The sequence below is a fragment of the Neolamprologus multifasciatus genome, chromosome 13 (assembly GCF_963576455.1).
Source record: "Neolamprologus multifasciatus chromosome 13, fNeoMul1.2, whole genome shotgun sequence".
Taxonomy (NCBI): Eukaryota; Metazoa; Chordata; class Actinopteri; order Cichliformes; family Cichlidae; genus Neolamprologus; species Neolamprologus multifasciatus.
Genome location: NC_140451.1, coordinates 31,812,933 through 31,826,381, shown reverse-complemented (window position 1 = coordinate 31,826,381; position 13,449 = coordinate 31,812,933). Strand labels below are relative to the sequence as shown.

Genomic DNA, 13,449 nt, shown 5'->3' with positions numbered 1-13,449 from the left:
GGGATGCGCACCGATCCTGCGCAGAACGCCGCCCTGCTTTTCTTCTTTTTCTGTTTTTTTTACGGTCGTACATTTTCATGTGCAGCGCTTTTTGTTCTCTCTGCAGCCTCATTCGGGACCAAACCCCAGCTTCAGTAAGTGTGAGGCCTCCGCTACATCTTACACTTTTCGTTTGTCAGCAGCTTGTTTGAATTTTAGAGGATTTAAGGAGGCGTCGGGCCGACCTGCAAACTGAAAGTCAGCGTTATGTAACAGAGAGAGACGCTGGTGAAAGGTCTTCTGATTCTCTTCGATCAAAGCCTTTTAAACGGGAAGTTTGGACAAATTATTAATTCCATGCTATAATTTACAGTCACGTGCTGTTTGCACATGCCTCGTAAAACCACAATAAGGCACTGTTTAAATTCTGCTTTAAAAGTATGCAGAACATCCCTTTATTCTAATTAATAAGCTATTCCAGTATTTACTTCCTTAAACTGACAGTGCACTTTTTTCCCTCCCGGATTTTTCCCCTTAGACTTCCACCAGGTCTGAAGCTGCACTTAGATGTAACACACATATTCACGGTCGGGCCAGTTATCCAACAGCTACAGACAAAAAACTGGGGAGAGAATTTAAAAACTATAGCAGACAAACAGTAAATTGAGAAGGAAATAGGCCGTCTATAGTATCTGACACATAAAGGACACACTTGGAATAAAGGGACAGAAAACTCAGGCCAAGGCCAGCTGTAAGGTGGCTGCCCTCCCAACCAACCACCGTGTCAGGGCAGGCACCCCAGCCTCAGTGAGCTAACTGTGCCTTCAGGCTGCAGCAACTAGGAAAACAGGAAATTACTGCACAGCCCAGAGAACCAAATAAAAGTCTACATTGGGACTAAACTGTATGCCGGCACAAGTGACAGCAGTGTGTAGCATAGAGTGGAGAAACAGTCAAAAACACCTGCCAGAAAATCATTTTTGTGCAGGAAAAAAACCCAAACTTTTTTTTTTAACATTTCCCACACAAATTAAAAACAAAAAAACAGCTGAGTGTGCTTAGTTGTGTAATGCCGACATCTCAGTATGTTGATGTCAGGGTGCAATTAAATGAATATTTTAGAGAATTCTTTAATTTTATCTCATTGTTCTTTTTTTTATATAATAAAAAAATAAATTTTACCATGATCTAAAGTTTTATTTTTCTTAGATAACTCATGGTCCCAGTCCAGAGCAGGGCCCACCTATGAGTTTAACCACCACTTGTGTGGAGTTCAGACACAGATGCCTCTCTCTCTTTTTGTACAGAGATGTCAACCCGAGTTGCCGTGGTAACTGGAAGTAACAAGGGCATCGGTCTGGCCACTGTCCGAGCGCTCTGCAAGCAGTTTGAAGGAGACGTTTACCTCACTGCCAGAAATGTGTAAGTGACTCACCTGGTGACACCTGGACCAAGTTGATGACGTATCTGCAGTTTAATCATCTCAACACTTTTGCATACCAGGAGCTTAAACAAAACTAAAGCTCGGTCAGAGCTAACAGGAACTGTTACAGGACAAGACTGGCTATGGATACCAACTACGGAATGGAGCAGTTGTCAGCCACCTTCTGTACATTAATGACATCAAGCTGTATGCCAAGAGTGAACGAGACATTGATTCACTGATCCACACCACCAGGATATACAGCAATGGCATCTGAAGTGTCTCCAGCAGATCCCAGGAACAACAACGGAGACCTCTGTCCAGAAGAGCGCAGTCCTAGGAACAGCTAAGATACTGCAGGACCCTCAAGCTCCCAGGCCTCTGGTAGAGGACCCGAGCTTGAAGGATAGACCACCCGCAGGAGAGGGGGAATTTGTTTTGTTTTTTATTTAGAAAAACCTGGAGAAGGTGACACAGGTGCTGCTGAAGAGTCAAGTGAATATTTTCATGTTGGTACTTGGTATGCTCACGCTGCTATTTATCTCCAACGTGATGGGATGCACATTAGAGTAATGGGCTCTTCACTGCATTCCTGTGGGACAAAATGAAGAGAGAAAGACTGAGAATCTCAGCTGGTATAAGGTGTAAACGATGAGATCGAAGACAAAGTGAATATAAATGAGGATGTTTTGCTCCTCTTGCAGAGGCCGTGGTGAGGCAGCGGTGAAGGCTCTGAACTCAGAGGGACTGAAGCCCCTGTTTCACCAGCTGGACATCGACGATCTGAACAGCATCAAAACCGCCGCTGAGTTCTTCAAACAGAAATACGGAGGAGTGGACGTCCTCATCAATAACGCTGCGATAGCATTCAAAGGTAGTTAACTTGTTGTGCTGATGTATATCATAGTGCTGTGGAGCTGCACACACTGATGTTGTAATGTTGACGGAGATCACGCTGTCTCCTCAGTGGCAGACACGACTCCGTTTGGCATCCAGGCGGAGGTGACCCTCAAGACAAACTTCTTCTCCACCAGAAACATGGGGACTGTCTTCAATGAGATCATCAAACCTGGAGGTACAGCTGGACCCAGTCTGCATCATATTTTACTTGAAAGTTTGCATTTTTAATTGAGTGAGCGTACATGTCAGTAACTGATAATGAGAAACTTTTAGTTTTTAAATAAATTAGACATCAATCAGGAAGAGTTGTTTGGAGTCTTCTTCTTGCCATGATGTCTGTATCCTAGCTGTATGCCAGGACTTCAAGGTGAGTTTGCTTCTTCAGATGATAAAACTATGCATCTTCGATTATGCAGCCTCCCTTGCTATTTGTCCTCCAAATTAATGTTAAGACCTCCTTCAGCATGACTTACTGAGATTTATTTCTGCCTGACAGGCAGCAGAGCAGAGGACAGATGAGAAGAATAGGCATTGGTTAAAGAAAGCAGGAAAGCTTTTTCACAGCAGCCATTCTGATACATCATAGCTACATAAACACGGGTCTAAAAAACAAGAACACACATTTATCTGAACATCAGAAGTCCTCCTGGAGAACCTGCTCAAAGCATCAGTCTCTGAAACAAACCTCAGATGGAAGCTGTTTGGAGTTTAAAGGACTCTAAGAGCACGAAGGAGACAAACGTCCTGTTTGTTTTCCATCCTCAGATTCTTGTGTGTGTACGTCTGTGTGTTTAAGGTCGTGTGGTGAACGTCTCCAGCATGAACTGCGTCAGTGGTTTGAAGAAGTGCAGCCCGGACCTCCAGCAGCGTTTCCGCAACGAGAACATCACAGAGGAGGAGCTGGTGGAACTGATGCAACGATTTGTCGATGAGGCCAAGAAAGGCGAACATAAAGAGCGCGGCTGGCCCGACGGGGCCTATACAGTGTCTAAAATTGGATTGACGGTACGTTTGATTAATGCGTTCGCTGTTATTAACCAGAGCCATGAAGATTTGACCTGAAACCATATTATGAGACACTGATTATATTTGTGTGTTGATGTTTTTAAAGGTGCTGTCAGTGATTCATGCTCGTCGTCTGACCAAGGAGAGACCGAACGACGGGGTAACTGAAATATATAACTAACAATGCAGAACTTCTATATTCAGTGGGGTTTTTGTCATGGTTTTATGTCCATTAAATTGTTGTTGCTAACATTTTGTTTTTAAATTTGATTCTTTTAAAAGATCCTGTTGAACGCCTGCTGCCCAGGATGGGTGCGCACTGACATGGCTGGACCAACTGCTCCCAAGTCACCAGACGAGGGCGCTGTCACACCGGTCTACCTGGCTTTGCTGCCATCTGGAGCCAAAGAGCCTCATGGAAAGTATCTCTCGGACAAGGAAGTTCAGCAGTGGTGAAAGAGAGTTTAAGATGAAAAATAATTTGCAAAGAAAGTTTGTCTCTGAAAAGACTGTTCAGAAGTGGTGATGAGCGTGTGAGACTCGCAGCGTTTCCACATCAGCGATAACAAAATGGGGTGAAATCGAAACTGTGAAACATTTAACGAATGAAAGTCACCCAACATAACAAACAACCAGTAACATAAACTCACATTGCTAAAGCTCAGGGATGTTTTTTTTAGGACAGAGTTTAACTCTTATCCAAATATTTTGATAATAAAACCAAAATCGTTCGTTTTCTTCTCGTTAACAGTACAGTACTGTGTGTGTGTGTCTGCTAGCTGGAACGAATCAAAATGAAAGTGAATCCGTGAAATGTTTGATTGTTAACAAAGCCTTCAGTACATAACATTTTCATATCTTTGACGTCATAAACTTGCCTTAACTGGATGAAGCTAATTGTTCAGAATTACTAGAAAATGTGTTTGTTTTATACAAAATGCTGTTTTTTTTGTGTTTCTTTTAAATAAAACATGTGGATCTCGAGTCAAAATACCAAATAAAGTGACTTCAAAACATATGGGTGAGTGGTCTGAATGTTACAGTGTCCCCGTATTACACAGAGTGCATCACCACTCCTCCACTTTTTCTTTGCCAAGCCAAACGCCTCAAACGTATTGGTTTGTCCAGTTTCGTCTTCACGTTTCTGTAAGGAAATCTGTCTCCAGCATCTCGGAGCTCTTCTTCCCTGGACCAGTTAAAACCTTGTGAGAGCAGCCAGCTGTTTTTTTTGTTTGTTTGTTTGTGTTATCCCATTTTCTGGGATATTTTCTCTATAATAAGATTCTTTAGAACATTTTTGGCCATCTTGAGAATAAGCAAACCTTTAAACGCTGATGCTCTGCACTTAACCAGCATATAAACTATTGTCTGTTTAATCAGGACAGCAGCAGTTTTTAGCTGTATTAACAGAATTTTTTTTTTTTTCATTTTGGTTCAGTATTGAATATTATTGTTTTATGTGTACTTTTAATATTCAACTACCTGTTAGTTTATCATTGCTTTACGCGCTGATAATGTTCAAAACTCCACTCAGCTTCCCTCCCACTATTTGCAGCATATAATTCATTGTCCTCTGCATCCCTCTCAGTGCTGCTACAGCTTCAGAATCACAACAGCAGCATAAGTAAGTAAGAAACCTTTTTTATCTTTTGTTCCACATTTGGTAGCTGACTGTTTCTTAAAATCTTTTCATAATTCTGAGGAAATGGTTATATCCAAATATCCTCTTTTAAAATAAACATGGACTGAAAACAGAGAGTACATTTTAAAATCAGCCTCTGTGTTCTTCCTCAACCCTGAAGTCTGGACAGCATCATCATCGCAGCAAGGAAGATACCTCCGTATCCTGTTATTGCAGCATATAATCTAAAACCTTAACCCTGTAATGTGCATTTCTGAAGCCTTAACTGACTTTTGCAGATATTCTGAAGGATATCGTGGAGAAGATGTCATGATCCTACAAACCTTCCTAAAAGTTGAGAAATGCCTAAATATATAGAGCGAAATGCCGAAATATTGTCCACATTAAAGTTAAACTCCTGGCAGTACAGCTCATCCATAACCCCAACCCACGTGTTCCAGTTGTTTTTCCGGGGATGCGCACCGATCCTGCGCAGAACGCCGCCCTGCTTTTCTTCTTTTTCTGTTTTTTTTTACAGTCGTACATTTTCATCTGCAGCGCTTTTTGTCCTCTCTGCAGCCTCATTCGGGACCAAACCCCAGCTTCAGTAAGTGTGAGGCCTCCGCTACATCTTACACTTTTCGTTTGTCAGCAGCTTGTTTGAATTTTAGAGGATTTAAGGAGGCGTCGGGCCGACCTGCAAACTGAAAGTCAGCGTTATGTAACAGAGAGAGACGCTGGTGAAAGGTCTTCTGATTCTCTTCGATCAAAGGCTTTTAAACGGGAAGTTTGGACAAATTATTAATTCCATGCTGTAATTTACAGTCACGTGCTGTTTGCACATGCCCCGTAAAACCAGCGTGTTTGTATCGTTTGTATCTGGACTGACTGATTAAACTAAAACTAAACTTATTTAATCCACATTCTGCAGTGCATTTCAGAGCTGCAGTATGTGCATTTAATTAATTCCCCCCCTGAAATTATTGGAGCAATATATGTGGATTTGTTTTCCCACTTTTTTCCTCTCTGGAACTGTCATCGTGACTCAGCAGGCTTCCGTTTTTCACTTTGACCTCTACGCACTTACAGAGCGGACTCACTTTATCTCAACGTAAGTCTGTTTGTCTCCTGTTGGTGTGTTTAACGCAGCGGTTGTCAAACCCTCTTTCACAAACAGAGAAAAACAGCCATGAAAAACTTTTGTTTGACATCCGCGAAACTGCTCGTTTACCCGTGCAGCGCCCTACATGTGCAATATCCAAGTAAGAAATACAGGAGATGAGTGATCTGGTTTACAATAGGACACTGTTTCAATTCTGCTTTAAAAATATGAAGAACATTAATTTATTCTAATTAAAGGGGGGGGGGGATGTGTGTATTCATGATCGTTTATGTTAATGAGAGTGTGGGGAGTGAGTTGGAGGGCGGGGTGGGCTGCTTTTAACCATGTAAAGCACTTTGTGCTACATTTTTTGTATGAAAAGTGCTTTATAAATAAAGATTGATTGATTGATAATAAGCTATTCCAGTATTTACTTCCTTAAACTGACAGTGCACTTTTTTCCTTCACTGATTTTTCCCCTTAGACTTCCACCAGGTCTGAAGCTGCACTTAGATGTAACACACATATTCACGGTCGGGCCAGTTATCCAACAGCTACAGACGAACAACTGGGGAGAGAATTTAAAAACTATAGCAGACAAACAATAAATTGAGAAGGAAATAGGCCGTCTATAGTATCTGACACATAAAGGACACACTTGGAACAAAGGGACAGAAAACTCAGGCCAAGGCCAGCTGTAAGGTGGCTGCCCTCCCAACCAACCACCGTGTCAGGGCAGGCACCCCAGCCTCAGTGAGCTAACTGTGCCTTCAGGCTGCAGCAACTAGGAAAACTGCACAGCCCAGAGAAGCTCAAGTCTACATTGGGACTAAACTGTATGCCTGCACAGGGACACAGGAAAAAGTGACAGCAGTGTGTAGCATAGAGTGGAGAAACAGTCAAAAACAGCTGCCAGAAAATTTTCATGCAAGAACCCCCCCTTTTCTTTTTTTTTTAAAACGTTTCCCACACAAATTAAAAACAAAACAACACAGATTATTGTGCTTAGTTGTGTAGCACTGGGTCGTGATGCCGACATCTCAGTACATTCATGTCAGGCTGCAATTAAATGAATATTTTAGAGAATTCTTTAATTTTATCTGTTTATACAATTTTTTTTAATATAATAAAAAAATCAAATTCAGCCTGATAATGTCGCTAAAACTTTATTGTCTTAGATAGCCATTGCTCCCAGAGCAGGGCCCACCTCCAAGTTTAACCAACACTTGTGTGAACTCATGACTTCAGACACTGATGCCTCTCTCTCTATGTACAGACATGTCAACCCGAGTCGTCGTGGTAACTGGAAGTAACAAGGGCATCGGTCTGGCCATAGTCCGAGCGCTCTGCAAGCAGTTTGAAGGAGACGTTTACCTCACTGCCAGAAATGTGTAAGTGACTCACCTGGTGACACCTGGACCAAGTTGATAAATGTTCACGTATCTGGAGTTTAATCATCTTGATCTTTGATTATTTCAACCTGAAATTGTGAACACGTCTTGCTGCACATTTGTTCCATCATGTGTACAGCAAATGACCGTGGTGATGTGGCCAGGCCAGTGATGGAACTTCATCATGTTTCAGGGCCTTTAGGGACAAAACGAAGAGAGAAAGACTGAGAATCTCAGCTGGTATAAGGTGTAAACGATGAGATCGAAGACAAAGTGAATATAAATGAGGATGTTTTGCTCCTCTTGCAGAGGCCGTGGTGAGGCAGCGGTGAAGGCTCTGAACTCAGAGGGACTGAAGCCCCTGTTTCACCAGCTGGACATCGACGATCTGAACAGCATCAAAACCGCCGCTGAGTTCTTCAAACAGAAATACGGAGGAGTGGACGTCCTCATCAATAACGCTGCGATAGCATTCAAAGGTAGTTAACTTGTTGTGCTGATGTATATCATAGTGCTGTGGAGCTGCACACACTGATGTTGTAATGTTGACGGAGATCACGCTGTCTCCTCAGTGGCAGACACGACTCCGTTTGCCACCCAGGCGGAGGTGACCCTCAAGACAAACTTCCTCTCCACCAGAAACATGGGGACTGTCTTCAATGAGATCATCAAGTCTGGAGGTACAGCTGGACCTAGGGCGGTGCGATATGACCAAAATCTCATATCCCGCTAAAAGACCTCGACCGTCCCGATAACGATATAAATCATAAAAATGTTAAATTTTTTGTAAATTCTGTGAATCTCGAACAGCTCGACTTGTGTGAAGTGTTTCCAGCTGGGCGTCGTGTAGCTGGAGTCGAGTGTTTTAACTGATGCATGAAACTATATATTGTTAGACATAAGTTGTAACAGCCGCCGTTTTCTTTGTGAGTATTTATTACACGGCGTGCTGCGGGGAAAAGCCTGTTCTAACGTTTGAGTCTAAACTTTACTTTTTAGCACCTGGCGGCTCTTTTTTGTTCCTCATATGTAAACACTCTGCATCCTCTTTCACGTAATTCAGTTTATTTTGAAAAGTTTCAACAGGATCTTGAGCTTTATTCTGAAAGGTTTATGTGGAAAATAAACAAGCGGACATGTGATTGTTTTACCGTCATTGTTGCTAACGACAACGCATACAACGCTTGTCCGTCTGTAGTGTGGTTATATTACATATAAGAGAAAGAGAGAACTTTAAGAAATTAATATAGCCACTACAGTGACCATCAAAACCATGAAAAAATATTGCCGTAAACAGTTTATTTTGCGACACCACGAAACAAACGATAGCGTAAAATGAAACGATAGATGTTTTTATATCGTCATCCGATATATATCGTTATATCGAACAGCCCTAGCTGGACCCAGTCTGCATCATATTTTACTTGAAAGTTTGCATTTTTAATTGAGTGAGCGTACATGTCAGTAACTGATAATGAGAAACTTTTAGTTTTTAACCCTTTAAGACCTACCATAGAACCAAGTCCGCCAGAGCTTATATTATATTTTTACATGCTGTGGAGCCATTTTTGGGAGCATTTCAAGGTGCTATACATCAATACAACCATTACAGCCTAAATTTTAATAATATGTCTGCATTAAGTGCATAATAATTACATAAATTGCAAAAAAGTGCAATAAACTACAAAAAAACTGAAAATCGTTTTTGTTTTTTTAACATATATTTCTAGTTAGAGAAATTTAAGAGGCTTATCCCTCAAAACTGTAAATACAAAAAAGTTGCACAAAATAGTTTCCCACCACAGGAAATTTATTTTGAGTGTCTTCATAGTTTTATTTTTGAAATACACCAATTTTTATACACTGCAGGAAAAACAAAAATAAATATTATAGTGCAAATTTGCAAAAAAGCAGCATATGCATCAAAATAAACTATTTCCAGCAGTGCAATATGAGTCCTAAGCATCCCAGAAACGACACAGAAAGTCATAAAGTCAAACATAACTTTTAAAAACACCAGTATAGGCTCATGAGGCCCTGATGGTAAAAAACTACATTTCCGCGAAAATGACATCACTTCCGGTTTTGGACAGGTCATGGCGGACATGTGATCGTTCGCGCTGATGGACTAGGAAGTGTTACAAACAGCTGATCGGATCGGCAAAGCGTGTTTCTGGAATATTATGTTTTTGTTGCTGCAAGTGCTTTTTATGCAGTCTTTGCAAAGCTATATGTGGAAGGAAACTGTGACCGAGGACAAGCTGATGGCTTAAGATGTAAGTACAACTCCTCCGGTTTCATATGCAAAAAAAACTATTGCGCCAGCTCACGTGGTTGCAGAGCTACCAGAATTTAAAAGTAGTTGCGCAAAACGGAGCGTGCTGCTCTGACCGGTTTTAAAGGGTTAAATAAATTAGACATCAATCAGGAAGAGTTGTTTGGAGTCTTCTTCTTGCCATGATGTCTGTATCCTAGCTGTATGCCAGGACTTCAAGGTGAGTTCGCTTCTTCAGATGATAAAACTATGCACCTTCGATTATGCAGCCTCCTTGCTATTTGTCCTCCAAATTAATGTTAAGACCTCCTTCAGCATGACTTACTGAGATTTATTTCTGCCTGACAGGCAGCAGAGCAGAGGACAGATGAGAAGAATAGGCATTGGTTAAAGAAAGCAGGAAAGCTTTTTCACAGCAGCCATTCTGATACATCATAGCTACATAAACACGTGTCTAAAAAACAAGAACACACATTTAACTGAACATCAGAAGTCCTCCTGGAGAACCTGCTCAAAGCATCAGTCTCTGAACCAAACCTCAGATGGAAGCTGTTTGGAGTTTAAAGTTTAAAGGACTCTAAGAGCACGAAGGAGACAAACGTCCTGTTTGTTTTCCATCTTCAGATTCTTGTGTGTGTACGTCTGTGTGTTTTAGGTCGTGTGGTGAACGTCTCCAGCATGGTTAGCGTCAGCGCTTTGAGCAAGTGCAGCCCGGACCTCCAGCAGCGTTTCCGCGACGAGAACATCACAGAGGAGGAGCTGGTGGAACTGATGCAGCGATTTGTCGATGAGGCCAAGAAAGGCGAACATAAAGAGCGCGGCTGGCCTGACACGGCCTATGGAGTGTCTAAAATTGGAGTGACGGTACGTTTGATTAATGCGTTTCCACGTTTTATGTGTTGGGACTGTAAACTGTGTAAAAATGAATTTGGAAACTTGCTGTTATGAAGATTTGACCTGAAACCATATTATGAGACACTGATTATATTTGTGTGTGGATGTTTTTAAAGGTGCTGTCCATGATTCATGCTCGTCGTCTGACCAAGGAGAAACCAAATGACGGGGTAACTGAAATATATAACTAACAATATAGAAATTATATATTCATTGGGATTTTTTTTCATGGTTTTGGGTCCATTAAATTAGGGGTGGGCGATAGAAACGATATAAATTTGGCCAACGATAGAGATTTTGACTATATTGCGATAGCGCATGTTGATGATGTCATGAAGCTGTGCCTGTTTTGGTCGAAAGCATCGCAGCGGCTAAAACCATTATCATCTGCAAATTATGGCGGGCGACAGTCATAGCAAAGAGATGAAGCACTTTTGAAATATGGGGAAAGCCAAAAACTGCGCTTCCTCCACTTCCGTAACATTGATTCATTAATGTTGAATTCTCTCGCAGCTGCTCTATTCCCACGTTGTTGCAGTATATTAATAACTAAACTGACTGAAGTTTGGCCCGTGTATAGCATCCTTCTATGCGACTGCATTTGTCCCTGACCACCAGAATCCCTCACGTTAACTTTTATCGAGTGGAAAAAAGTTGGCATTCATCCTCCAGCTTCACTGTGCTAATGTTATGCTAACATAGCTGTGTCGCTAGCAATCACGTAGCACAACATTATATACCAGGTAGTCCAACTTCAGTAACCCTGCAAACGTCACTGCTGTTTAGTTTTCTGTCTTCATTTATGTTGTAAGTGGTAGCAGAGCTGTACGTTTGAATTAGTTTCAAAAATCTCTGTCAGAACATGGTATGTCATGTTTAGGTGGAAGCTAGCGAGCTAACTTCCTGTTAACTTCTAACTCCCTTAAATTTAATAAATTCTGTTTTCATGGATGCATGGATGTAAAACTTAATTGTTACACCCAATAAAGCAGCAACGCTGATGATTTAATTAAAGATGAAAGAATTTAGACCGTTTTTAACTCTCAGTATTCGTTTGACTTTGGGACCTGAAGCCGACGGAGTTTTGGACCCAGATTACTCCGTGAAGCTCCTCACTACGGCAGCCGTAATGCTCTGACAATCCATCAAAGTTGTACTAAAACATTTTTTAACAGATTTCTGCAGCCAAAATCAGTTCGAGATCAGTAAGCACAACCAGAATTCATGCATAAGGCACACTCTCGATTTTTGAGAAAATTAAAGGATTTTAAGTGTGCCTTATAGTGTGGAAAATACGTTATACAGAAGAAAATAATATATCGTGATATGTATCGTTACCGCACGTGCTTCAAATTATATCGCGATATGAATTTTAGGCCATATCACCCAGCCCTACATTAAATCGTCATTGCTAACAGATTTTGTTTTAATTTGATTCTTTTAAAAGATCCTGTTGAACGCCTGCTGCCCAGGATGGGTGCGCACTGACATGGCTGGACCAAAAGCTCCCAAGTCACCAGACGAGGGCGCTGTCACACCGGTCTACCTGGCTTTGCTGCCACCAGGAGCCAAAGAGCCTCATGGACAGTTTGTCTCTGAAAAGACTGTTCAGAAGTGGTGATGAGCGTGTGAAAGTCAAAGCGTGTCCACATGAACGATAACATAATTTGGTGAAATTGCAAAACTGTGAATCATTTAAAGAATGAAAGTCACCCAACATAACAAACAACCAGTAACATAAACTGACATTGCTAAAGCTTGGGGATGTTTTTTTTTTTTAGGACAGAGTTTAACTCTTATCCAAATAGTTTGGTAATAGAACCCAAATCATTCATTTTATTCTCGGTAACAGTACAGTACTGTGTGTGTGTGTGTCTGCTAGCCGGAACGAATCAAAATGAAAGTGAATCTGTGAAATGTTGAATTGTCGGCAAAGCCTTCAGTACATAACATTTTCATATCTTTGACTTCATATACTTGCCTTAACTGGATGAAGCTAATTGTTCAGAATTACTAGAAAATGTGTTTGTTTAATACAAAATGATTTTTTTTTGTGTTCTTTTAAATAAAACATGTGGATCTCGAGTCAAAATACCAAATAAAGTGACTTCAAAACATAAGGGTGAGTGGTCTGAATGTTAGTGTCCCTGTATTACACAGAGTGCATCACCACTCCTCCACCATCTTCACCTTTTCTTTGGTTTGTCCAGTTTCCTCTTCACGTTTCTGTAAGGAAATCTGTCTCCAGCATCTCGGAGCTCTTCTTCCCTGGACCAGTTAAAACCTTGTGAGAGCAGCCAGCTGTTTTTTTTGTTTGTTTGTTTGGGTTATCCCATTTTCTGGGATTATTTTCTCTATAATAAGATTCTTTAAAACATTTTTGGCCATCTTGAGAATAAGCAAACCTGTAAAAGCTGATGCTCTGCACTTAACCAGCGTATAAACTATTGTCTGTTTAATCAGGACAGCAGCAGTTTTCAGCTGTATTAACAGAATAATTTTGTTCATTTTGGTTCAGTATTGAATGTTATTGTTTTATGTGTACTTTTAATATTCAACTACCTGTTAGTTTATCGTTGCTTTACGCGCTGATAATGTTCAAAACTCCACCCAGCTTCCCTCCCACTATTTGCAGCATATAATTCATCGTCCTCTGCATCCCTCTCAGTGCTGCTACAGCTTCAGAATCACAACAGCAGCAAAAGTAAGTAAGAAACCTTTTTTTTTATCTTTTGTTCCACATTTGGTATCTGACTGTTTCTTAAAATCTTCTCATAATTCTGAGGAAATGGTTATATCCAAATCTCCTCTTTTAAAATAAAAATGGACTGAAAACAGAGAGTACATTTTAATCATATC

The 13,449-nt window shown here is 41.0% G+C and overlaps 2 protein-coding genes across 2 annotated transcripts; both read left to right on the top strand.

The window, feature by feature from the left end:
- The first annotated feature begins 11 nt into the window (after positions 1–11).
- LOC146505814 (carbonyl reductase [NADPH] 1-like) lies at positions 12–4,325 on the top strand. Its single transcript, XM_085182451.1, has 7 exons — positions 12–134; positions 1,287–1,401; positions 2,107–2,276; positions 2,370–2,477; positions 3,099–3,307; positions 3,414–3,467; positions 3,590–4,325. The coding sequence occupies exons 2-7, from the start codon at positions 1,289–1,291 to the stop codon at positions 3,761–3,763; spliced, it is 828 nt and encodes a 275-aa protein (XP_085038577.1). The 5' UTR covers positions 12–134; positions 1,287–1,288; the 3' UTR covers positions 3,764–4,325.
- A 1,075-nt stretch (positions 4,326–5,400) lies between these two features.
- LOC146505813 (carbonyl reductase [NADPH] 1-like) lies at positions 5,401–12,710 on the top strand. The gene is made up of 7 exons (XM_085182430.1): positions 5,401–5,535; positions 7,307–7,421; positions 7,731–7,900; positions 7,994–8,101; positions 10,352–10,560; positions 10,707–10,760; positions 12,038–12,710. Exons 2-7 carry the CDS (start codon positions 7,309–7,311, stop codon positions 12,209–12,211), a joined length of 828 nt encoding a protein of 275 aa, XP_085038556.1. The 5' UTR covers positions 5,401–5,535; positions 7,307–7,308; the 3' UTR covers positions 12,212–12,710.
- Positions 12,711–13,449: the final 739 nt, after the last annotated feature.

Coding starts and splice junctions, on each gene's coding strand:
- LOC146505813 (XM_085182430.1), top strand. CDS start 7,309: ATGTCAACCCGAGTCGTCGTGGTAACTGGAAGTAACAAGGGCATCGGT. Junction 7,422..7,730: donor TACCTCACTGCCAGAAATGT/GTAAGTGACTCA, acceptor CTCCTCTTGCAG/AGGCCGTGGTGAGGCAGCGG. Junction 10,561..10,706: donor TGTCTAAAATTGGAGTGACG/GTACGTTTGATT, acceptor ATGTTTTTAAAG/GTGCTGTCCATGATTCATGC.
- LOC146505814 (XM_085182451.1), top strand. CDS start 1,289: ATGTCAACCCGAGTTGCCGTGGTAACTGGAAGTAACAAGGGCATCGGT. Junction 2,478..3,098: donor TGAGATCATCAAACCTGGAG/GTACAGCTGGAC, acceptor TGTGTGTTTAAG/GTCGTGTGGTGAACGTCTCC. Junction 3,308..3,413: donor TGTCTAAAATTGGATTGACG/GTACGTTTGATT, acceptor ATGTTTTTAAAG/GTGCTGTCAGTGATTCATGC.